General features: G+C 52.1%; 1 protein-coding gene across 2 annotated transcripts in view; it reads right to left on the bottom strand.

The window, feature by feature from the left end:
- The window catches only part of EPHB4 (EPH receptor B4), a 110,242-nt gene that overhangs the window by 23,221 nt on the left and 62,210 nt on the right, over positions 1–24,811 (bottom strand). For both annotated transcript variants that reach the window (XM_085638733.1, XM_085638734.1), the window contains exons 4-8: positions 17,883–18,038; positions 15,879–16,208; positions 12,962–13,086; positions 8,149–8,311; positions 1,896–1,995 (exon numbers count right to left, since the gene is read on the bottom strand). In XM_085638733.1, coding sequence (XP_085494859.1) covers positions 1,896–1,995; positions 8,149–8,311; positions 12,962–13,086; positions 15,879–16,208; positions 17,883–18,038 — 874 coding nt within the window. The remainder of the gene's footprint in view (positions 1–1,895; positions 1,996–8,148; positions 8,312–12,961; positions 13,087–15,878; positions 16,209–17,882; positions 18,039–24,811) is intronic.

Raw genomic sequence — 24,811 nt, 5'->3', positions numbered from 1 at the left:
CTAACAAGGAAAACACATTAATGTATATTCCCCATAGGCTTTCACTAAACACATACTAGTTTGAAGCTAAAACAGAGCAAAAGTTATTAACACGATGCATATAGAATTTAACCTAGCCTCTGACTCTTGTCATAAGTTAACTGAGTACTTTTTAGCCATTCATTCTTGTCTGCAAACATTAAATTCGGCCCAGACAGTGTTATTATTCCATACAGATGGACTTGGGGGACAGGCTTTTGTTTGCAGCAGGAAACAAACCCCACACATGTTTGACAGCAATTCAAATGGGGCAGAAAGAGGGATTCCTTCTGCCTTCTTCAAGTGCCTTCTAGTGAGACAAGTCCATCACAAGCAGTGATGTGTAATACTGTTCCGCGGGGCTGCTTCTTAATGGAAAGGGTTAAACAAAGTAAACCAGAAACTAAAAAAGTTTTCAAACCTAACTGCGATCAGTAAGAGAATATTTTTTCTTAAAGAAGAGTGTAATTGTAACCTTGTTTTGTATATGTGTAACACACATGATTTTATTCTAGGAGCTAGAAAGGCCAGTGCGAGACATGTTGTTCGTGTGCTTCAGCCCAAGGCAGATCAATCATTTTTGAGAATTCCGCAAAATGTGTTGCATAAACTTCATTTAAAAGTATAATCGGAATCTCCTTAGCACAAAAATTCTCTTTTTTTGTCACACCATGTAATGAACGTTGTAGCACAATTTGATTCTTTGAAGCTGTATTCTGGCGACCAAGCTAAAGACAGGAAATGTGAGTTCCAATCTCAGCTTCCCCGTAGGAACATTGTGTGATTTTAGGAAAATCTCTTTATGTCCCCATACTTAAAAACTACTTAAATTCCAGGAATAACTGCTAGGTATTACACAAAATATAAAATCCACCATACTCCCATTTGATTTTTAACTAGAAAAACTCGAAGCAGAAACAAACACGTCCGGGGTGTTCTGTGCCCTGGCTTGCTGAGCATTCTGTGGAAATATCCTAAAAATAGATGCTGCACTGTGCGGTTCTGGAAGGTCTTCCATAAAATATCCTCAGGGTGGGACGAGAAGGAAGAAAGGGGCACGTCTCGAGTTCAAGATGTGCCCAAAGTTGCTCTTACTGAGGTTTGCATCCTGTTCCTTCTAAACATGGTTTGAAACGACTCTGCAAGTGCTTTTTTACAGCTGAGGGTTTGGTTCAGGAAAGGCACTGTGAGTCCCAAAAATGGCACATCTGTGGCACCTGAAGCAAGGAGGTGAGTTAAATGGTTGTGAGAGACAAGGGTCTGTGGTAAATGCAAGAGTTGGGTGAAGATAGGTTGGATGGTAGGGGCAGCACTGGGGGGCACGTTACCCACACCCTTGATACGGGGAGTAGAAAGTATGGTTAGCGGCTGACATAACGTGTGGCACACTAGGCGTGGTCACACGAGGTGTGGTCACACGAGGCATAGCACACAACTTATCACACAAGGCATAGCACACGACGGGTCACACAAAGCTTGGTGCACCACGGGTCACACAAAGCGTGGTGCACCACGGGTCACACAAGGCGTGGTGCACCACGCGTCACACAAGGCGTGGTGCACCACGTGTCACACAAGGCGTGGTGCACCACGTGTCACACAAGGCGTGGTGCTCCACAGGTCACACAAGGCATGGTGCACCACAGGTCACACAAGGCGTGGTCCACCACGGGTCACACAAGGCATGGTCCACCACAAGTCACACAAGGCGTGGTGCACCACGGGTCACACAAGACAGGGTGCACCACGGGTCACAAAGGCGTGGCACACAACAGGTCGCACAAAGTGAGGCACACAACAGATCACACGCTGTGGCACACAATGGGTCACACAAGGCATGTGGCACAACGGATCACACGAGCCAGGTGCGTACTCACCTGATGCAGACCACAGCGATGATGATGACAGCGATGACCAGGACGACGCCCACTGCCGCCGAGCCAGCGATCAGTGCCAGCTGCTCTCCACGCACTTGTTCTATGAGGGATAACAAAGAGGGACGGTGAGAGGGAGCGGGAGAGGATATGGACGCACCCCTCAGACCACCCACTCACGTGACACCACCCAACAAAGAGGCTCACGCCAAGAATTATCAAGACCTGAATGATTTTAAGCATCAGGGGCCTCAATGGCAACTTCACACACCCCCTATTTTTTATTTTTTTGCAGATTTATATGGCGCGCACTCGACCCGAAAGTATCAGAGCACTTTACATGAGCACCAGTTGTGTTACAGACAGACGCATCCATTTGTAGGCACAGGGAGATTAAGTGATTTTCCCAGAATCACAGGTTGTTTGAGTCTCCTGCCAGACTTAAACCTGATTCCCCAGCTTCAAAGTCGCCCGCTCTAGCCGTTTAGCCACATTCCCCCCCTATGGCTGTGATGGTCTGTGGAGTGAATGTTGTGACCATAATCCCACTAAAGAATAAGATGTACTGGGACATGGCTTAGTGCAGGCCTGCCAGGAGCTAGAAGGCCTGTGGAGAGGAGATGACAGTACTTTGCTCAGTCCTCTCACAGGCTAATAGGGTCTGGGGAGGGGGGGTGGTCAAGTGCACCCTCCTTGCATGGACTTTAAGAGCCTGTGTTGACGAGGAGTGTGTGTTCTTCACTCACAGTACTGCAAAGGGCTAGTAAGGTCTGTTGAGAGGGTAGCATTGTTTTACGCTCTTAGTCCTATCATGGGCTAGTAAGGTCTGTTGAGAGGGTAGCATTGTTTTATGCTCTTAGTCCTTTCATTGGCTAGTAAGGTCTGTTCAGATAGTAGCATTGTTTTATGCTCTTAGTCCTATCATGGGCTAGTAAGGTCTGTTGAGAGGGTAGCATTGTTTTACGCTCTCAGTCCTATCATGGGCTAGTAAGGTGTGTTCAGATAGTAGCATTGTTTTATGCTCTAAGTCCTATCATGGGCTAGTAAGGTCTGTTGAGAGGGTAGCATTGTTTTACGCTCTTAGTCCTATCATGGGCTAGTAAGGTCTGTTCAGATAGTAGCATTGTTTTATGCTCTAAGTCCTATCATGGGCTAGTAAGGTCTGTTCAGATAGTAGCATTGTTTTATGCTCTAAGTCCTATCATGGGCTAGTAAGGTCTGTTGAGAGGGTAGCATTGTTTTACGCTCTTAGTCCTATCATGGGCTAGTAAGGTCTGTTCAGATGGTAGCATTGTTTTATGCTCTTAGTCCTGTCATGGGCTAGTAAGGTCTGTTCAGATAGTAGCATAGTTTTATGCTCTTAGTCCTATCATGGGCTAGTAAGGTCTGTAGCGAGCGTATCTTTGGTTTATGCTTTCAGTCCTCTCATGTAAAGAACGGTGAAGTGTTTCTCACTCGCAGACCTGCCAATGGCTAGTAGGGTCTGTGGAGAGAGTGGAGTGTTCTTTGCTCACAGCCCTGCCATGGTCAAATGTGGTTGGTGGAGGGGGAGGGTGTTCTGGCATGGGCTAGTAGGGTCTGTGACGAGAGTGAAGTGTTCTTTGCTCACAGCCCTGCCATGGCCAAATGTGGTTGGTGGAGAGGGAGGGGTGTTCTGGCATGGGCTGATTGGGTCTGTGGAGAAGCAATGAGAGCTCTTCACTCGGAGTCCTACCATGGGCTAGCAGGGTCTGTGGAGAGGGGTGGGGTATTCTTCGCTCACAGTCCTACCACGGGTCGATAAGGTCTGTTAGGGACGTAGAGGGCTATTGCAAGCCATTTGCTGGGTTGAAGCGGAGAGAGTCCCAGATAAATAATGGGACCATTTCCTGGTCACGTGGTGCGTGACGTGGAGACTCTGGGCGGGTGACGAGCAGAGGAAATCCTGCCATTCAACCGCTCTGAGAGCGCCGGGCCTGGACAGGTCTGATCCGGATCCTTGGAGAGCCCTTTGTCTCAGGACCGCGAAGGGCCCCAGCCTGGGGAGTCACAAGGGTGGGCATGGGCGCCTATGGGGGGCCACAAGGCCAGACTATGAGCCCTTGCACTAGGGGTTCACAATACCATGCACGGGCTCCCTGCTCTGGGGGTTCACAAAGAGGCCACGGACCCCAGCTATAGAGGGGCCCACAAGGCCGGGCTCTGGGGGTTCCCAGTACCATTCACGGGGCCCCTGGTCTGGGGGTTCACAAAGAGGCCCCGGACCCCAGCTATAGAGGGGGCCACAAGGCCAGGCTCTGAGGCTTGCCTTGTTCTGGGGTATCCCAATACCATGCATGGGCTCCCTGCTCTGGGGGTTCACAAAGAGGCCCCGGACCCCAGCTATAGAGGGGGCCACAAGGCTGGGCTTTGAGGCTTGCAAAGGGGGTCAGCGACGCCGAGCTTGCAGCTGGCCACTTGCTCTACGGATAACAAGGCCGGGCATTTGGTCCAGTTTTGGGGGTTCATAGGGCAGACTCTGGGTCTAGCACCACCGCAAAGGGGGTGGCGTCACAAGGATGTCAAAGGTGAAGTTCAAGATCTGCTGCATAAAACCAGGACCTGGAATGCAGTGAAGAGGTCAGAGGTTAACACTGCATACGAACCCCCCTCTCCCCTAACCCCAAGATCAGATTCACTTATCCCAGGCAATAACAGCTGTCTGGCCATTTCAGAAGGGAAGGTCAAGGGAAGTGGAGGGTAGGGGGAGGGGGCACAGGGATTGAGAGCATAACTCTGGCGCCCAGAGACAAGGCTGACCCCTGACCCCACTGACTGCTTCCTCTTTTGAGAGATTAATTCCGTCTTTGTGCAGAATCTTTTCATCTTTTGTGAGATGAACGCGTTATTGATAGAGACGCCGTTTATTCCACGGGGAGAGGTGGAATTTATTCATGGTGCCTGTTCAATCTATTGCTCCAGTCTACAACTGCCCCTCCTGCATCTGCCCATCACGTCCTGTCACTGCGTGCCCTTGTCCCCGCGCCTCCCTGTCCCCTCGCCTCCCTGATCTCCCTGTCTTCGCGCCTCCCTGTCCCGGTGCCTCCCTGTCCCCGTGCCTCCCTGTGCCTCCCTGTCCCTGCGCCTCCCTGTCGCCGTGCCTCCCTGTCCTCGAGCCTCCCTGTCGCCGCGCCTCCCTGTCGCCGAGCCTCCCTGTCCTCGAGCCTCCCTGTCCTCGAGCCTCCCTGTCCCCTCTCCTCCCTGTCCCCTCACCTCGGCTCCTGCCCCAGGCCTCCTGCCCCCACGCCTCCTGTCCCCTCACCTCCCTATTCCCTAACCTCCCTGTGTCCTAACCTCCCTGTGTCCTAACCTCCCTGTCCTCACGCCTCTGCTCTCCCTCGGCTTCCCGCCACCTCTACCCACTGATTCTCCACTCGATTCTGTGCTGCTGTCTCTGCCCCCACCATTTGCAGCCTGCCTCTCCGCCGGATCTCTGCCCAGTTGCCTAGGACCCCCAATCTCTACCCTGATATAGTCCTCCTGCCCCTGTCCTCTTCACCTCCCTCACCCCTGCCGCTGTCCCCATTATCTGCAGCCCTGCCTTTTCCTGCCTCTCCGCCGCATCTCTGCCCCCCCCCCCTCTGCCCTGGGACCTAGGACCTTCAGTCATCCTACCCCTGTCCTTTCCACTCTGCCTCACTCCTGTCCCTGCCCTCCACCATCTGCAGCCCTGCCTCTACACTGGATCTCTGCCCCTGTCTCTGCCCTAGGGCCTCACGAGGGACAGAGGCAGGAGTGAGGAGGGTGAAGAGGACAGGGGCAGCCCTGCCTCTACACTGGATCTCTGCCCCTGTCTCTGCCCTAGAGCCTCACGAGGGACAGAGGCAGGGGTGAGGAGGGTGAAGAGGACAGGGGCAGCCCTGTCTCTGCACTGGAGCTCTGCCCCTGTCTCTGCCCTAGAGCCTCACGAGGGACAGAGGCAGGAGTGAGGAGGGTGAAGAGGACAGGGGCAGCCCTGCCTCTACACTGGATCTCTGCCCCTGTCTCTGCCCTAGAGCCTCACGAAGGACAGAGGCAGGAGTGAGGAGGGTGAAGAGGACAGGGGCAGCCCTGCCTCTACACTGGATCTCTGCCCCTGTCTCTGCCCTAGAGCCTCACGAGGGACAGAGGCAGGAGTGAGGAGGGTGAAGAGGACAGGGGCAGCCCTGTCTCTGCACTGGAGCTCTGCCCCTGTCTCTGCCCTAGAGCCTCACGAGGGACAGAGGCAGGAGTGAGGGAGGTGAAGAGGACAGGGGCAGCCCTGCCTCTACACTGGAGCTCTGCCCCTGTCTCTGCCCTAGAGCCTCACGAGGGACAGAGGCAGGGGTGAGGAGGGTGAAGAGGACAGGGGGCAGCCCTGTCTCTGCACTGGAGCTCTGCCCCTGTCTCTGCCCTCTGCCCTAGAGCCTCACGAGGGACAGAGGCAGGAGTGAGGAGGGTGAAGAGGACAGGGGCAGCCCTGCCTCTACACTGGATCTCTGCCCCTGTCTCTGCCCTAGAGCCTCACGAGGGACAGAGGCAGGAGTGAGGGAGGTGAAGAGGACAGGGGCAGCCCTGTCTCTGCACTGGAGCTCTGCCCCTGTCTCTGCCCTAGGGCCTCACGAGGGACAGAGGCAGCAGTGAGGAAGGTGAAGAGGACAGGGGCAGCCCTGCCTCTGCACTGGAGCTCTGCCCCTGTCTCTGCCCTCTGCCCTAGAGCCTCACGAGGGACAGAGGCAGGGGTGAGGAGGGTAAAGAGGACAGGGGCAGCCCTGCCTCTACACGGGATCTCTGCCCCTGTCTCTGCCCTAGAGCCTCACGAGGGACTTTTGCAGGAGTGAGGAAGGTGAAGGGGACAGGGGCAGGAGGACTGTATCAGGGTAGAGCCTGGAGGTCCTGTATGCAAAATAGGAAACTGGAGGGAGTGTGAGCATTAATCAAACATTTCCTAGGGGTGCGTGGCATAGAAAAGGTTATGAACCCCTGCTCTATCCGTCCCCTGTGCATCGACCTGCTACCTATACACATGTGAACCCCTGCCCCTTCACCCACCACCTACCACCTACACCCTGCCTCTTCACCTACCACCGACCCCTCTGTAGACTCCAGCCCCTTCACTCACCACCCATCCCCCTGTGGACCCATACCCCTTCACTCACCACCTATCCCCCTGTGAGCCCCTGCCCCTTCACTCACCACCTATCCCCCTGTGGACCCATACTCCTCCACTCGCCACCTATCCCCCTGTGAGCCCCTGCCCCATCACTCACCACCTGTCCCCTGTAGACCCATACCCCTTCACTCACCACCTATCCCCCTGTGGACCCATACTCCTTCACTCACCACCTATCCCCCTGTGAGCCCCTGCCCCATCACTCACCACATGTCCCCTGTAGACCCCTCCACTCACCACCTGTCCCCTGTGGACCCCTGCCCCTTCACTCACCACCTATCCCCCTGTGAGCCCCTGCCCCATCACTCACCACCTGCCCCATCACTCACCACCGACCCCCCTGTGAGCCCCTGCCCCATCACTCACCACCTGCCCCTTCACTCATCACCTATCCCCCTGTGAGCCCCTGCCCCATCACTCACCACCTATCCCTGTGGACCCATGCCCCTTCACTCATCACCTATCCCCCTGTGAGCCCCTGCCCCATCACTCACCACCTGTCCCCTGTAGACCCATACCCCTTCACTCACCACCTATCCCCCTGTGAACCCCTGCCCCATCACTCATCACCTATCCCCCTGTGGACCCCTGCCCCTTCACTCACCACCTATCCCTGTGGACCCATGCCCCTTCACTCATCACCTATCCCCCTGTGAACCCCTGCCCCATCACTCACCACCTGTCCCCTGTGGACCCATACCCCTTCACTCACCACCTATCCCCCTGTGGACCCATACCCCTTCACTCACCACCTATCCCCCTGTGAGCCCCTGCCCCATCACTCATCACCTATCCCCCTGTGGACCCATACCCCTTCACTCACCACCTATCCCCCTGTGGACCCCTGCCCCTTCACTCACCACCTATCCCTGTGGACCCATGCCCCTTCACTCATCACCTATCCCCCTGTGAACCCCTGCCCCATCACTCACCACCTGTCCCCTGTGGACCCATACCCCTTCACTCACCACCTATCTCCCTGTGAGCCCCTGCCCCATCACTCATCACCTATCCCCCTGTGGACCCATACCCCTTCACTCAATACCTATCCCCGTGAGCCCCTGCCCCATCACTCACCACCTGTCCCCTGTAGACCCCTCCACTCACCATTGGCCTGGGTCTGGAAGTCCATGATGGTGCTGAAGTCCCCATACCCGGCTTCGGTCCGCGCCCGCACCTGCACCACGTACATGGTGTCCTTCTTCAGGTTCTCCAGTTGTACCCGGTTACTGGGGGTCTTCAGAAACATTGTGGTACCGCCGACAGCACCCTGCAGGATGGAGAAGGGAAGGCTGCTGTGAGCACTTGGGTGCAGCTCTGGCACTGGGCACAGGCTAGGCCTAGAAGCCTGAAACACATTGGGTTGGCAGGGTGCAGGGAATGTGCTGACAGCATGCAAGATGCGAGCCTGGACACCTGCAGGGGGGAGTCTGGAAAGATGCACAACTTGTAGGTCTGAATTAAAAGCCATGACTCTGTCATGCTGCAGGGCACGGGGCAAGCAGCTAGTGGGCAGCGCTACTGCACGCTGCAAGTCAGCACGGCATGGCACTAGCAACTTACACAATGTGGGCCTAGTACCTTACAATGCATAGATAGTCTGCCATCATGGATATGGCACTCTGCATTACCAGGCCTGGCACTCAGCACACCGTGCATCTCACACACGACAAGGCATAGGTCTGGTAATCTGCATAGCACATATGTGGTAGCCCACAAAACCTAGGATTGGTATCCTGCAAGGCATCAACCTATCATCACCAACAAACAATTACTCTAAGGGCAAGAAACAGAAATAAGAATGTCACATTACAGTTTTGCTCGTAAACCCTTGATATGGCCACCTGATCAGCAGATATTTCAAGATTATGATATATTAAAATCAGGACCCGGCAAACAACATATTTTTAAAGAAAATATGTAAAGGTATTTGCTTTTCTACAAAAACGAGGACTTTAAAAAATATTTTAGAATACATTTAAAAAGAATAATCTCTTATTATGTGTGTATAAATCCAGCCCATCTTTTTTCTTATTTCATTAAAACTGATCCTATTCAGAGCAAGCATACAAGAGTTTCATGCACTCAGTCACAAGCCCTCATCACGATCCTGAATACGTCTACTTATGTGTAGACAATGTCATTACATGAATTCCAGCAGCAGGGTTGTGCTGTTGCTACAACATCCGATCATATTATATGTTTATGAACGGGTACTCCAAAAATCATGTTGGCAATTACTGCCTGTTTCGGCACGCTCACGAACAGTAGAAAGGAGCTTTCATCAGGACAAACATGTTCTACCAAAAAGTATTGAAGAATCTGTATTAATTAAAAATCATTAGGTCCCTTGGTGATGCACTATAGTTCAAGTCAACCTTTAGGCCTTGAAGTGGAGCCAGTGTGTGATAATCAAACATTTTATTTCCGTTTGGTGTTCCCAGTTTGAATATATAATTACTGAGATTTTTGTTTTGTTTATACCTCTGTGAGATTTGCTTTTTTATGCTTCAAGAGGAATTTGACTTTCTTTCTTCTTAAATGTCTCTGCTGGTGTCATTTGTGTGATGAGAAAACGAAAGTAACACCAGTGTGTGATTCTATGGAAACAATCTGGCAGCCTACAACTTACGGTTCTGGAACCTGCAAGGCGGCGTTGGAGTAGCCAACAGTTTTTAATAGGGTCGTCAGTAAGGCACAGCTCAACCAGCATGTGAGATGGAGCTATTCATGTGAGGCTGGGGAAGACAGACAGCTTTCTTCCCCCTTTGACCCCAGCAATTCAGGCTTGGGGTCACAATTCGAGATGGGGGTGTGCCATTAAAGGAGAATAGTGTTCAAATCAATCCAATCCTAAAACCCCTGAATGTATTCAATTTACCAACCTCAGAAGCATGAAAGGCTGAGTAAGCCTTGTTGGATTATAGTTTGTAACCTACAGCTCTCAGCATGCTTCAGCAGCAAACATTCAGCTCGCTTTGCTATTATTGATGTGTTAGTCTTTTACCTATTAGAAGTTCTTCTGTTGGGCATAAGCTCACCATCCTGTGTTTGAAGAAGGAAAGTACAGCTTGATTTTCCAAATCAGAATTGGGTGGAGGCAAAGGGCGAGAACCGGATCTCCGATGTGCGCCATCTTGGACAGCGCCATTTTTGGGACCTGAAATGGTCAGGCAAGTGGTTCTCCTCTCTTTAAAGGTCCAAAACGTTATGCCACCTCAATGCATCAGGAAATGGGTGGGTACTGCCATCAAAACAAATTGCAGCCCTCCACTCTTTGGATGCAGAAGTCCAACCAAGCGCCTTATCGCCTCGAAGCGCCTGCTGTACGACTGTGCCAGCCCCAGCATCACCGCACTTTCACAGGCACTGCCTGTCCCACCTGTGACCTATATCCTACATCCCTCTTCTTTTTTTGCTTTGTCTGATATTTAGCAACCGTACCCTGTTTCCAATGTTTCCTTCCTTCAGTTTGGCCAAAAAACACACCCTGGGAAGACATACCCTCCAAGAGAGACGCATTAAAAAAACATACCTCTCCTAAAATAAAATAGCAATAATAATGGAAAGAACAAAGGCTGTGTTGACAAAAGCAGGATCTTGCTGGAGCAGGAAGTGATGTCGGAGAGGTTTGGTCACCGATGCCAGCTTTTATGAAGGAAACTTTTATGCAGCCAGGGAGGCTGGGGGTGTAAGAGGGAGGGGGTTTCCAGGCATGGCACAAAAGAGGCCTTTCATGGTATGGCGAACGGACAACTCGAGGAGCCAAGCAGGGCCTGGATGGGCATGGCTGGGCCAGGCAGCAGCACAGACCTGCCCTTTTATTTCTAAAGGCACATGCCATGCGCTCCTCTGCTCCAGGCCTTGCCACTTCTCCACATTCTGAGACTGCAGGGACCCCTCTTGCAGCCCCCCAGTGAGATTCACAGATACTGCATTGAGCTGTGGGGTGGCTTGTCCTTGGAGACCAACACACGCACACGCACACACACGCACACACACACATACTGCATTACACTGGATGCTAGGAATGGTTTTAGTGACAAGGAGCTCCCTGCCTCTGAGGTGTGCACACACTGCATTACTCTCAGGTGCTGGGGAGGGTCTATTAGTGACAGAGAAGCCCCCTTCCTCTGAGGTGTGCACACTCTGCATTACTCTCAAGTGCTGAGGATGATATGTTAGTGACAGAGAAGCCCCCTGCCTCTGTGGTGTGCACACACTGCATTACTCTCAGGTGCGGGAGAGGGTTTGTTAGTGACAGAGAAACTCCCTGCATCTGAGGTGTGCACACACTGCGTTACTCTCAGGTGCTGTGGAGGGTGCGTTAGTGACAGAGAAGCCCCCTTCCTCTGAGGTGTGCACACACTGCATTACTCTCAGGTGCTGGGGATGATATGTTAGTGACAGAGAAGCCCCCTTCCTCTGAGGTGTGCACACTCTGCATTACTCTCAGGTGCTGGGGAGTGTGTGTTAGTGACAGGGAAGCCCCCTTCCTCTGAGGTGTGCACACTCTGCATTACTCTCAGGTGCTGGGGAGTGTGTGTTAGTGACAGGGAAGCCCCCTTCCTCTGAGGTGTGCACACACTGCATTACTCTCAGGTGCTGGGGAGTGTGTGTTAGTGACAGGGAAGCCCCCTTCCTCTGAGGTGTGCACACACTGCATTGCTGACAGGTGCTGGGGAGGGTGTGTTAGTGACAGAGAAGCCCCCTTCCTCTGAAGTGTGCACACACTGCATTACTGACAGGTGCTGGGGAGGGTTTGTTAGTGACAGAGAAGCCCCCTTCCTCTGAGGTGTGCACACTCTGCATTACTCGCAGGTGCCGGGGAGGGTTTGTTAGTGACAGAGAAGCCCCCTTCCTCCGAGGTGTGCACACACTGCGTTACTCGCAGGTGCTGGGGAGGGTGTGTTAGTGACAGAGAAGCCCCCTTCCTCTGAGGTGTGCACACACTGTATTACTCTCAGGTGCTGGGGATGATATGTTAGTGACAGAGAAGCTCCCTTCCTCTGAGGTGTGCACACACTGCATTACTCTCAGGTGCGGGAGAGGGTTTGTTAGTGACAGAGAAGCCCCCTTCCTCTGAGGTGTGCACACACTGCATTACTCTCAGGTGCTGGGGATGATATGTTAGTGACAGAGAAGCTCCCTTCCTCTGAGGTGTGCACACACTGCATTACTCTCAGGTGCTGGGGAGGGTGTATTAGTGACAGAGAAGCCCCCTTCCTCTGAGGTGTGCACACACTGCATTACTCTCAGGTGCTGGGGAGGGTGTGTTAGTGACAGAGAAGCCCCCTTCCTCTGAGGTGTGCACACACTGCATTACTCTCAGGTGCTGGGGATGATATGTTAGTGACAGAGAAGCTCCCTTCCTCTGAGGTGTGCACACACTGCATTACTCTCAGGTGCGGGAGAGGGTTTGTTAGTGACAGAGAAGCCCCCTTCCTCTGAGGTGTGCACACACTGCATTACTCTCAGGTGCTGGGGATGATATGTTAGTGACAGAGAAGCCCCCTTCCTCTGAGGTGTGCACACACTGCATTACTCTCAGGTGCTGAGGATGATATGGTAGTGACTGAGAAGCCCCCTTCCTCTGAGGTGTGCACACACTGCATTACTCTCAGGTGCTGGAGAGGGTGTGTTAGTGACAGAGAAGCCCCCTTCCTCTGAGGTGTGCATACACTGCATTACTCTCATGTGCTGGGGAGGGTTTGTTAGTGACAGAGAAGCCCCCTTCCTCTGAGTTGTGCATACACTGCATTACTGACAGGTGCTGGGGAGGGTGTGTTAGTGACAGAGAAGCCCCCTGCCTCTGAGTTATGCACACACTGCATTACTCTCAGGTGCTTCAGAGGGTTTGTTAGTGACAGAGAAGCACCCCCCATCTGAAGTGGGCATAAAGACAGCCGTGTGTACATACCTTTTCGTAATATTTGACCTCGTAGTCCAGCACATTGCCGCTCGGTGGCTGGATGACGGGCCAGGTAAGAGCGATGCTGCTGTCTGTCGCCATGGTCTTCTGGATGCCAGACACCGGCAGGGGCACTGCAAGGTAGGGGAGAGCGTTAAGAGCTGTGTGGAGGGCAGTACCATACATACTGTGATCAGTGTGTCCCATCGTACTGAGGTGCTGGCTAAAGGCTGTGAAAACACTCGGAGGGTAACTGTTCCTAAGAAAGTGTGCATCAGGATGGATAATAGATAGGTGGGTCTTCCTTAAAAGATCTCCACCAAAGAGCCCGCTCGTGGGGCCTGTGGGGTATTGCAGCGCTAACCCCACGAGGAGCTAAGCCCGATAATGAAGCATGACACCCTCACGGGTGTGTGAGGGCACTACTTTCTAATACGGGAGATCCATCCTCCTTGCTGTTATCCATCCTGCGGCACTCTTTCTTTGGAACTGTTACCCTCCGGGTGTTTTCATATTTGGTCATGGGAGCAAGGGTACCGGACCTTTTATTAGCTCCCTGTCCCCCTCTCTTGCGATTGATATTGGCTAAAGCTTGGACATTCTTCATGGTCCTGAGATTTGGACATGGTAGTGAGTCCTGAGAACTGGGCACAGGGCGGGTTTGAGGGCATGGGGTTGGTGCTTGGTGCAGTGTCCTGTGAGTCAAGCACGGTGAATGTTCCTAGAAGTAAGGCACACTGAATTGTCCATGAGGCCAGGAAAGGTGCATGGTCCTAGATGTCAGGCTGGGAGCAGAATGCAGGAATATAGACACGTGTCTGGAGGTCAGGCATGGTCCTGGAGGTAGCCATGGTGCATGATGAGGGAGGTCTGGCACGGCGCAGAATTTCATAGGTCTGGTATGGTGCAGGATACTGGAAGGTAGGCATGGGCCTAGGGGTCTGGCATAGTGCATGGTCCTGGAGGTCAGGCATGTTGCTGAATGCTGGGGGATAGGCATGGGCCTAGAGGTCAGGTGTGCTGCATGGTCAGGCATGGGGAATGGACCTGAAAGTAAGACATGGTGAATGTTCCTAGAGGACAGGCATGGTGCATGGTCCTGGCTGAAAGATAGACATGGGCCTGGAGGAGTTGCATGGTCAGGCATGGTGCAGACTACTAGAAGTTGGCATAGCTCTGGAGGTCAGGTATGGCACATTGTCTTGGAGGTCAGGCATGGTGCAGGATGCTGGAGGTCTAGCACCGAACAGGATGTCATAGGTCTGGCATGGTGCATGGTCAGGCATAGTGAATGGTCCTGGAGGTCAGGTATGGTGCATGGTCCTGGAGGTCAGGCATGGTGCATGGTCCTGAAGGTCAGGCATGTTGTAGATTGCTGAAATATAGGCATGGGTCTGGAGGAGCTGCATGGTCAGGCATGGTGCAGATTGCTGGAAGGTGGCATGAACCTGGAGGTCAGCCATTACACATTGTCTTTGAGGTCAGGCCTGGTACTAGATGCTGGAAGTCTGGCACCGAACAGGATGTCATAGGTCTGGTATGGTGCATGGTCAGGCATGGGTCTGTAGGTCAGGCATGGTGCAGATGGCTGAAAGATAGGCATGGGTCTAGTGCTGCTGTATGGTGCATGGTCAGGCATGGTGCAGACTACTGGAAGGTGGCATGGACCTGGAGGTGAGGCAGGTTGCATGTTTTTGGAGGTCAGGCATGGTGCAGGATGAGGAAGGTCGAGCACCAAACAAGATGTCATGGGTCTTGAATGGTGCATGGCAGGCATGGGCCTGTAGGTCAGGCATGATGCATGTTCAGGGATAGGGAATGGTCCTGGAGGTCAGGCCTGGTCCTAAAGGTCAGACATGTTGCAGATGGCTGAAAGATAGGCATGGGCCTAGAGGAGTTGCATGGTGCAAGGTCAGGCATGGTGCAGATTGCTGGAAAGTGGCATGGACGTGGAGGTCAGGACTGGTGCATGGTCTTGGAGGTCAGGCATGGTACAAGATGCTCGAGGTCGGGCACCAAGGAGAATGTCTTAGGCCTGGCATGGTACATGGTACATGGTCAGGCACGGTACAGAATGCTGGAAGGTAGGCATGGGCCTGTAGGTCAGCCATGATGCATGGTCAGGCATAGTGAATGGTCCTGGAGGTCAGGTGCGATGCATGGGCCTGGAAGTCAAGCATGGTGCTGGGTTATGGGCCTTGGGTTGAGGTCACATATGGTGCTGGCTCCTGGGGGTTTTAAACATGGGCAGGGTTGAGGGTTACGGAGGGCACTCACTCCCTCAGCTCCCTTAGGGCCCTTAGTCCCAATGGGCCCTCAGTCCTACATCTCCCAGCAGGCCCTCACTGTTATGTTATGTTATGTTATTTGTATTTGTTGAGCGCGCAGCTACTCCGAAGAGTATCCCGGCGCTGTGTGCTGCTGGGGAACCCATCCTGGCTTTCCCTGTGAGATGGTCCCTACTGGGCATCTCCAAGGTGAAGACAAGCATCCCCGGCGCTGATGGGGCCGTAAGTGGAGATTAAGCAAGCTATTGCCCAGAGTTGCTGAGTGGGATCCATGGTTAGAGTGGGCACTGAGGCGAGAATTATCGTGTCCGCTGACCTTGGCCCAAGACCCTGCCGTGTCGGGAATCGAACCCTGGTCCCGGGCCGACTTCTGCTTCCGGGTCTGCCGCCTCTAACCAGTGAGCCATACCACTCCACTCCTCACTCCCACACCTTCTATCGGTTCCTTGCTGTCTTAGCTCCCAGAGGACCCTGGCGGTCTTAGCTCATGGAGGGACCTCACTTCCTCAGCTACCATAGGGCCTTCAATCCCACAGGGCCTTCCTTTTTATTCCCACAGCTCCTTTCAGTCTCACAGTCCTAGTGGTCCGTAACTTTGAAAACTCTAGAAGGGCCCTCCCGGCTCTAGGCTCTCTTACCGTCCTTGTTGGTGGTGATGTTGACAGACTCGGAATGGGGCGTGGTAGAACTCTCGCCTGATACCCCGTTCAGGGCCTGGATCTCGAAGGTGTAGGTGACATACTGCTGCAGGCCATGAATGAGGAGCCGACGCTCGGTCAGCCCCTCAGGCCGAGCACCGTAGGTGACTTGACTGCAGGCACGGCAGAGCTGCCGCTCTGGACACTCCTGGCAAAGCACGGTATAGGTGACATCGTTGCGCCCACCATTCTCCAGTGGCTCACTCCACTCCAACATGGCCGACGTGCCATTAATTTTGGCCACAATGCTCCGTGGTGCCGAAGGCGTACCTGTGTGAGCAGCGAGAAGACAAGATAGCTGCAAGATCAGAGCAAGCCCAGGACTACAAGTACCAGAGTGCACTGCGGCAAACTCAGACCCACAAGAAGCATGCAATGCCTCCAGTATTCAACACAACTCCCATCTCATAGCTCGGAGATATTTGGGCAGGTCCAGCAGGCCCGGATCCATGACAGAAGTTCAGAATATCTACGTCACATACACTAAGGTGCAAAGAAGCTAAATAGATGCTATTTACAGCGAGTAGTTAATCTCAAGATCTGGCACAGATCCAGCCAATCGGGTGCCCACACTGTAAACACTTGTATTTTGCTCATCGCATGTTAGGTAACTCACCCAATGAGAGTGGAGGACAGAAGGGGAGTGGGTGGGGGGTTTATCAGTTAATGAAAAAATAACTTGCAGGTCTGAAGTTATTTTGAAGAGCAGCTGTCGTGCAATTAATAAGACAGTTCGAGCTATGGATGGCGTTTAAACTTTTTATACTGAGACCCTCCCATGTGAAATCTGTTCTGATGTCCTACCTAGGGCTAAAGCTGGTAATGGTTTTATGATCAACATGTAAAATGCCTGCTATTCTCCTTCGACCCAGAGCACCGACCCTGGATGCCCCCCCCCCCACCCCCCCCCCACCCCCCCCCCCCCCGCATGCCACGAAGGAACAGCTGGAGGCGGACCCTCAGCTGGAAGGTGACTGCTCTACGACTATCATTGCAGGAGTATGACTGCCTGTGTGATTGCTCTCTGCCTGACCGTGTGTCACTGCCTGTGACTGTTGCTCTGATTGCCTGTGTGTGTTTTCTGTCTGCCTGTGTGTGACTGCACGTGGCTTCCTGCGTTCTGTGACTCCTCTCTAAATGCCTTTGTGAAACTGCTCTCTGATTTCCCTGAACGTGACTGCCTTCTGACTGTCTGTATGTGGCTTCTCCTTGACTGCCAATGTGCAGCTGCTCTGAATACCTGTGCATACATGTGACTGCTCTGAATACCTGTGTGTCACCTACTATATTCCTGTGTATGGCTGTTCTCTGACTACTCATGGTCTCTGTGTGACTCCTAACTGTGCGTGTGACTGCCTACATGTGACTGCCCTGTGTGTGACGACTCTCTGCCTGTGTGTAATTGCTCTCTGACTGACTGCCTGTCTGCCACTGGTCCCTGACTGCCTAAATGCAACTGCTCTGAGTGCCTATGTGGGACTGCTATTGTCCTGCGTTTTTACTGCTTTCTAGCCACGAATAACAGTTTTCTCATGGTCTAGGGGCCACTGGTCTCTGAGAGAGAGAGCGAGTGAGTGCGTGAGACTGCTTTCTGACTGCCTGTATGTGATTTGTTTCCTGTCTGCCAGTGTGCAGCTGCTCTGAACGCCTGTATGAAACTGTTTTCTGACTACTACCTGCATGTAACTGCTCTAAATACGTGACTACTATCTGCCTGTGTGTGACTGCTCTGAATGCGTGACTATTATCTGCCTGTGTGTGACTGCTCTCTGGTCTCCCGCGGTCTCTGCGGGACTGCTCTCTGTCACTAGGGACTGCCCCTTCCTTACAACAAGGCCTGGGTTCAGCACAGGTCTTCGGTGACAGATGCCCAGATAGGGGTGTCCGAGGGTCGCCCCTTCCTCCCCGCACCCCTGCCTGTCCGTTCCCTCCGGGTGTACTCACTGGTGCACTGCCTGTGCGGAGGGTCACTCCTGGCGCGGTAGTAGCCGGTGCGGCAGGAGCAGAGGGCGGCACCCTGGTTCACAGACTGGCTGTTCAGGGGACAGGCCTGGCACAGGCCCTCGCCCTGGTTGGCTTTGAAGGATCCCGGTGGACAGGCTGCAAAGACAGAGAAAAGGAGGTGTAAAGACAACGCATGCCGACAATCACCGCTCCAACCAGACATACCCCTGCAACAGCCGCACAGACAAGCCCCACAGGTGCGTCGCTCCACTGCACAAGAATGGCAAAGATTGGGGTGAAAAATGGCACAAAAATATGACTTATTTGGCGCAAGATTGTCACTCATTTGGATCTCACTCATTGTTGCCAGGAATGTCACTCATTTGGGACGGGAATGTCACTCATTTGGAGTCTGTGACTTATATAGCTTACATTAACCCAGCCCAGCATACACCTGGAGCACGAGGCATTGGTGTCTGCACCCCCTTGCCACCCTAAAAGTCATAGGCCACAAAGCCAAGCTGGAAACGTCCCTCAACATGTTCCCCTTTCGCTGTTGGTGTCCAAACTAACCGTGTGCTGGACGGGCGATTATGCGTCGGTGCAAACATGATGATGACGCCTCTGGACTGACGAATGCCCAACTGGTTGTACAAACTCTGCCAAAGCCAATTGGTCTCGCTTTGCAAGTGTGCAATACGTTTTTGGTTTTTTTTGGAAGGGGGGAGTGGAAATTTGAATATGAAAAAAATAATGGAGAGGCCTAGCAGCCCTGGTACTGAAGTGCACTTCTTTTCAGTTGGTTTTGCACAAACGATCACACAAAATGCTGTTGTTCACAGTGCAAGGCAAGGATGAAGTGAACTGACCCATCGTCCCATGGTGTAAGCTGTGGTTGGCAGACGCACAATGTGAATGACACTTGAATAGAGCAATGAAGAGGGCTGATGGAAAAACTCTGGTTGTATGCATCCATGTATGTATCATTATGAACCTTTTTTACAACACAAGGGTCTGGCATGACAGCCAAAGCGGTTTATAGGCCAAACCTAAAAATCAACTACATTGACACAGAACAGTAAGAAATCTCGGATCTGAAGGGAAAATAACAACAAAAACTGTTCAAACAACGCCTAAAATATTAGTCATGAAAGTATATCTAATGTACTCATGAAAAAAAAGGTTTTGCTAAATCAAAAAAAAATGTAGTGTGGAAGTCTGTCTTCTTTGTCTACTACAACCCTTCTGATAAAATACTCACAGGACATTGGCCGTCCAGACAATGGCATTCCAAGTGTTTTGCCTTCAGGGCAGAAGCCCCTGACATGGATAACTTTCAACTTCCTTTGACCCATGCTTTGTTTTAAAATATTTGAAGAATTTTGAACTTCACCCCCAAAATATTCCACAACAGGAGATAATAAAATATATGCTTCCTGTGAGAAGCATAAATGCAAGGAGGGACGCAGGTAAGTAAGGGTGAACTCCAAAGGGGACAACAGAAGTGTAAGGCTATGGGTTTATATGAGCATGAAAATAGTCAATAAATAAATGTGATGATTGTCACAAGGATTTGCATAGCACAGTGTTGACTTTCACATACATGGCCCTGCAGCGACGTCTGAGTTCAGACCCTTCTCGCCCTGGCCACAGAGCAGAACAGTCTGTTTTCTGTGTTTATGGAGATGGCTTTTGAGCTGCTTTTGTGGCTGTGTTTAGCTGTGTGCGTGTTTGATGATTTGCATTCCGAGTGTGTCACTGTATGCCCCCCCCCTCTTACGGGGGGTGGGTAGATGGGGCACCCTACGTCCCTCTGCTGGGCTATAGGACACAGTGTGAGGTTAGAAGGCCCTCCAGGCTAGAACATATTTTCATTCCATGTCCTGAATCTTTAGCTCCCAGTAAATTGCGTGTGTGACCTCTGCTCCCAAGAGCATGATTCGAACAACTGACGTTGCAATTAATTTTACTTCGGTTTAGATCGTGTAAGTATTCATAGTGGCCCGTGTATACATGCCGAGAAATTACTGTATATGTAGAATATGTTGTCTTATGCTATGCATTTCTGTATATATAATGTCATTTAATAAGATCAGTATGTTCATGGGGACTGTAAAGTTCAATAAACTTTTTATAAACTTGAAACTTTAAGGATACCGCGGAAAGGGGGGCGTGTGAATTGGGGGGTAAGGAGTTCGCCCACAAAAATAAAAAAGACACGGGAGTAAAGACAAAAGACAGAGGCAACAGGAACAGGAGAAAGCGAGATTTCTGAAGACATCTTAAAAAGGGGATAGTACCTCCCTTCTAAAAATATATTTAAATGCAAAACACATTTCATTAATTCATGAAAAAGTTAATTCGAAAGAACGGTTTAGTGAAGGGGAAGAACGTAATTGGAAAAATGTCAACAGATGTTGGTCAGGCCTGACATTTGTCAGAAATCTTCCGGAGCTATCGAGCGCCTGTCTCTGCTCCCCCAACTGCCCCCTCTAAGCGCCCGCTAATTAGAGTCACTTTGAGACGCACAACCTTTGCCCCTTTAACCACTGTTATAATCCACCCTCCCCCAAGCATGCAGTGAGGCCTCCAGAGGGGGGAGGGTTTCCCACTCGGTGTCACTCCTCTTCCCAGCTCCTTCCCTACCTCTCCTCCCCCCTCTTTGCTCTCTTCCTTTTTTGTTTCCGCCCTCCCTCTTTCTTCGAGCCACCCTCCTGCTTTGCTTTCTCTTCCTTTCTCCCCAACACCCCTGCTGTCAGCATCTTCCGCCTTCCCCCTCTCACTTCCGTTTTGCTCTCTTCACTCATCTCTCTCCCTTTCTCTTCTCCACCCTTTCCCGCTCTGGCGCGCGCTCTTCTCCCGTGCCTCGGGCTTCCTTTATTCCCTCGTGCACCTGCCCTCTCACCTTTGCCTCTCCCTCTTCTACCCTCCTTCCACTCATCCCTTCCCCATCTAGTTCCCACCACTGCTCCTCTGTTTAACTCCCTTCGGTACTCTCCCCCCTCACCCACTGCTTCCTTTCCTGCTGCTCCATGACCTCCCCCCTCTCCACTCACCTCTGCCGCCCCACCCTCCACCTAGTCCTTCCTCTCTTTCCTAGCCCCCTTAAGGATCACCGCGGGCTGGCCGCGTGCCGCTGTGGGTGTCTGCTGACAGTGCACGGGGGCAGGCTCTGCGACGGGGCGACCCTTCAAGGCTAGGGCTGATGGGGTCAGAGGGGGTTTGAGTGTACCAGCCTTCGGAATCTCCCCTTTTCAATGTAGGGCCTGTGCAGGGCAGTACCGCAGACATGGGGGGGGGGGGGGGGTGAGCTGTATGAACCCCCTCTTCCCCCGCCCGACAGCAGCTGCTGCCTCTCTTTAGAAACGGAGGGGGGTCTGAGGGGCACAAGGCTGCTCTGGCCTGGACAACCCTATTGTCAGCTCAGAGGCAGCGCTGCGGGGACAATGTTTGGGGGGGGGGGGGGGGGCATCAGTGTTACCTCATTCAACTCACAGTGAGTCAGAAAAATCTCCCATCACACAAGCAACAAGTGTCGCAAATGAGCCACGCCCACTCAGCAGGAGCGTGGTAGAGGTGTATGCAGTGTGTGGCTGGTGTTACATTTAGGAGCGCACAGTCACGCATGCATTACTAAAGCTTGAGGTGGCAGTCACTGCCATTTACACTTTCCCACGAGTGTTCACTACATTTACACGGACGTGCAGTTTTACTGATAAAACTCTACAGCGCAATAATTGTGTGAAAATCGGGTCTCAGCAAATATTCGGCATTTGCGCGCGGACAAGCGTCTTGATCTGTTCCGATCCTATTAGAATCTTTGGTCTATCGCTCTTCTGATTGGCAAAAACAAGTGTTTCATTTGAACTTTATTAAGTGCTTATCTATTTTAAAATGTTTGCTCAGTTCATTTAAATGTATTTACATTTTGTGTGTTAGAAAACAGGGCAACGTACAGCCTTTCCTTTCACACCAGCGAGATTGTCACATAGTTCACTTTACAAAATCCTCTCACTTTGCAGTGAAAGAAAAGTAAACACCAATCTTATTTTTTCAAGAAAAATAAGCAGCAATTTGTCAGAAGAGACAGCCTGACACCCGACCTATGTGAGGAGATAAAACATGGAACTGAAAGTCACCCTTAATGCTCATTCACCTTCGGAACTCCAGCACGGTTAATTAGGGGGTGCTGCTGCACCCCTTCTTCCAGCGCACATGTCACAGAGGACAATAATGGCACACGAACAGGCATGGCTGCCGGGGTGCAGGGGACATGTTACAGTGGAAGACCACGGCAGAGCCTCTAGGTAATGTATAGATGATAAGACAAGAACGGCACATGAGGTTATGGTTTGTACCAGGTATATTAAAAACAAACAAATGGAGGAGTAAAGTCGGAAGACCAATCAACAGTCTCCAAAGTGCTGGGAAAATAAGCAGGGCGCGAAGAGTTCTCTCTTTTGTTGAAGACCCCTCACTCACCAACCTAGTTGGTGACATGCTTCATCATCGGGGTCCCACCCGGATAGCCGGGTGCCATCCGGGTGTGCTTCGACACCTGAATTACAGTGGAGCAGGTAGTTTTTTTGTGCAAGTGAGTGAACAGTGTGTTAAAAATGGGCCAGATATACTCACTAGGAAATTTTATTCTGGAGCAACTGGTCAACCTTAAAAACGTTGGTGGGATACCTTACTTGGTTAAATTGACTAATGGTATCTAAAAGTGAAATGTGATGATAAAAAGGTCTACATGTTTCAACCTATATGTTAGTATAATCAGGTTTTCGTCAGGACCAAATGACGTGACCCGAGTGGTATACAAACGCTAAGGTGTACCCTACCCTTGATCACTTAAACCTAACCGTCTACTCACAGTCAGGTGTCCTGTCATCCCATTCGCAGACAGGTGAAATTAAGCGGCGCGTAATAGCGTGCCTCATGGGACTCCAGGCCGTGGCGCTGGCTCTGAAACACAAAATAGTGGAGCCAGTCACCGGCAGTACGCCTACCCTACGCGACCCGTGTGTACTCCCCGAGGGCTCCAGGTATAAACATTGAGTGAGGGGACGACAGCTCCACAGAAACACCAGGCATAATGTTAACCAACAGAGACCCCCCCACACACACTTGACTCCAACCCCCTTGGGAGCCACTGGTGTTCCCCAACACCATGGATGACCAGCCATGACATAGCAGTACGCTACCACTCTACTGTGATCACATGTGGACAATGTGGCGGTGTGGCTCTCCCACCCCAGGAAGACTGCGAGTGTGTCTGTGACACTCACTGACTATCCGCAAGATGGGACTTCAGGCTCGCGGCTCTGTTCGTGTTTAGTGGTTCAGTGTTAGCACTCCATCTCTCTCCAGCTCAGCAGCCAGGAGCTGCGCTTCTCCATCCCTGGTGCTCTGGATCCACCAGATCTCTTCAGCTCAGCAGCCAGGAGCTGCGCTTCTCCATCCCTGGTGCTCTGGATCCACCAGATCTCTTCAGCTTAGCAGCCACGAGCGGAGCTTCTCCATCCCTGGTGCTCTGGATCCACCAGATCTCTTCAGCTCAGCAGCCACGAGCGGAGCTTCTCCATTCACAGAAGCTCTGGATCCACCAGATCTCCTCAGCTCAGCAGCCAGGAGCTGCGCTTCTCCATTCCCTGGTGCTCTGGATCCACCAGATCTCTTCAGCTTAGCAGCCACGAGTGGAGCTTCTCCATTCCCTGGTGCTCTGGATCCACCAGATCTCCTCAGCTCAGCAGCCAGGAGCTGCGCTTCTCCATTCCCTGGTTCTCTGGATCCACCAGATCTCCTCAGCTCAGCAGCCAGGAGCTGCGCTTCTCCATTCCCTGGTGCTCTGGATCCACCAGATCTCTTCAGCTTAGCAGCCAGGAGCTGCGCTTCTCCATTCCCAGGAGCTCTGGATCAACCAGATCTCCTCAGCTCAGCAGCCAGGAGCTGCGCTTCTCCATTCCCTGGAGGCCCAGCTCTTATCTCTCTCTTCAGCTTCGCGGCCCGGTGCCCTGGAATGGCGGCGTGAAGGGCCCTGTGAGTGATGCTGTGGTGAGCACGTGGCTGCAGCTTCAATGGGAAGCCGACGAATGTTGCCGGTACCAGGAGATGTACTCATTCCTTTTGGCCCGAGTCGAAGCGAGCTCCCGGCTACAGCGAGAGCCGCCTTGAGTGGGGCGAGATGTATTTTAGGAAGGCGCGTCGGCAGAGCTCTGAACGCACCAGTGAGTGCACAAGAAGAGAGTGAGACTTTTACCCAACTGAGCGACACATTTCCCAGAGCAGACGCGGTGGAAAACCTGCATTTTTGGCCATGGTTGCTTACTTGGGACTTGATTGGGGCTTTTGTCGAGGAAGATTCCTTGTGATTTGGCATAAAAGCTATGACGTCACTTTCCACAGATGTGATGCCATCCTCCTGTTTATTGGCAGATGTGACGTATTTTCATGCTAGCAGGATAACTATGTCATTTTTCCATCAGATGGCACCTCTGATGTCATTTCTCTAACCCCGGATAGAGATCATGTCACTGCCTCATAGCGGGATAGCTGTGATGTCATTTCTCTATCGGAAGATGCTATTCCTCTGTTTCATGAACATGATGTCTCTTCAGGAAGACAGGACAGCTGTGATGTTATTTCTCTTAGAGAACAGAGGTGACGCCGTGTCTCTATCCCTGGACAATTGTGACGTCAATGTTTCATGGCAGGACAGCTGTGACGTCACTCCTCTATGAGAGGTTAGCTGGGACGCCACGTCTCTATCGCATGCCAGATGTGATGTCATTGCCAGGTGACAGTACAGGTGTGATGTCATTTCCTGGCGGCAGGATAGTTTGATGTTGTGTTCTTGTGGCAGGAGCAGGTTTGGTGTCACGTTTAGTGTCGATTAACGGGGCCCTTCCCAGGTGTGTGAATCGATGTCA

Source organism: Triturus cristatus, chromosome 12 (assembly GCF_964204655.1).
Source record: "Triturus cristatus chromosome 12, aTriCri1.1, whole genome shotgun sequence".
In the NCBI taxonomy this organism is placed as follows: Eukaryota; Metazoa; Chordata; class Amphibia; order Caudata; family Salamandridae; genus Triturus; species Triturus cristatus.
Note: the sequence above shows the minus strand (reverse complement) of the source record. Positions and strands in the feature narration are given on the sequence as shown.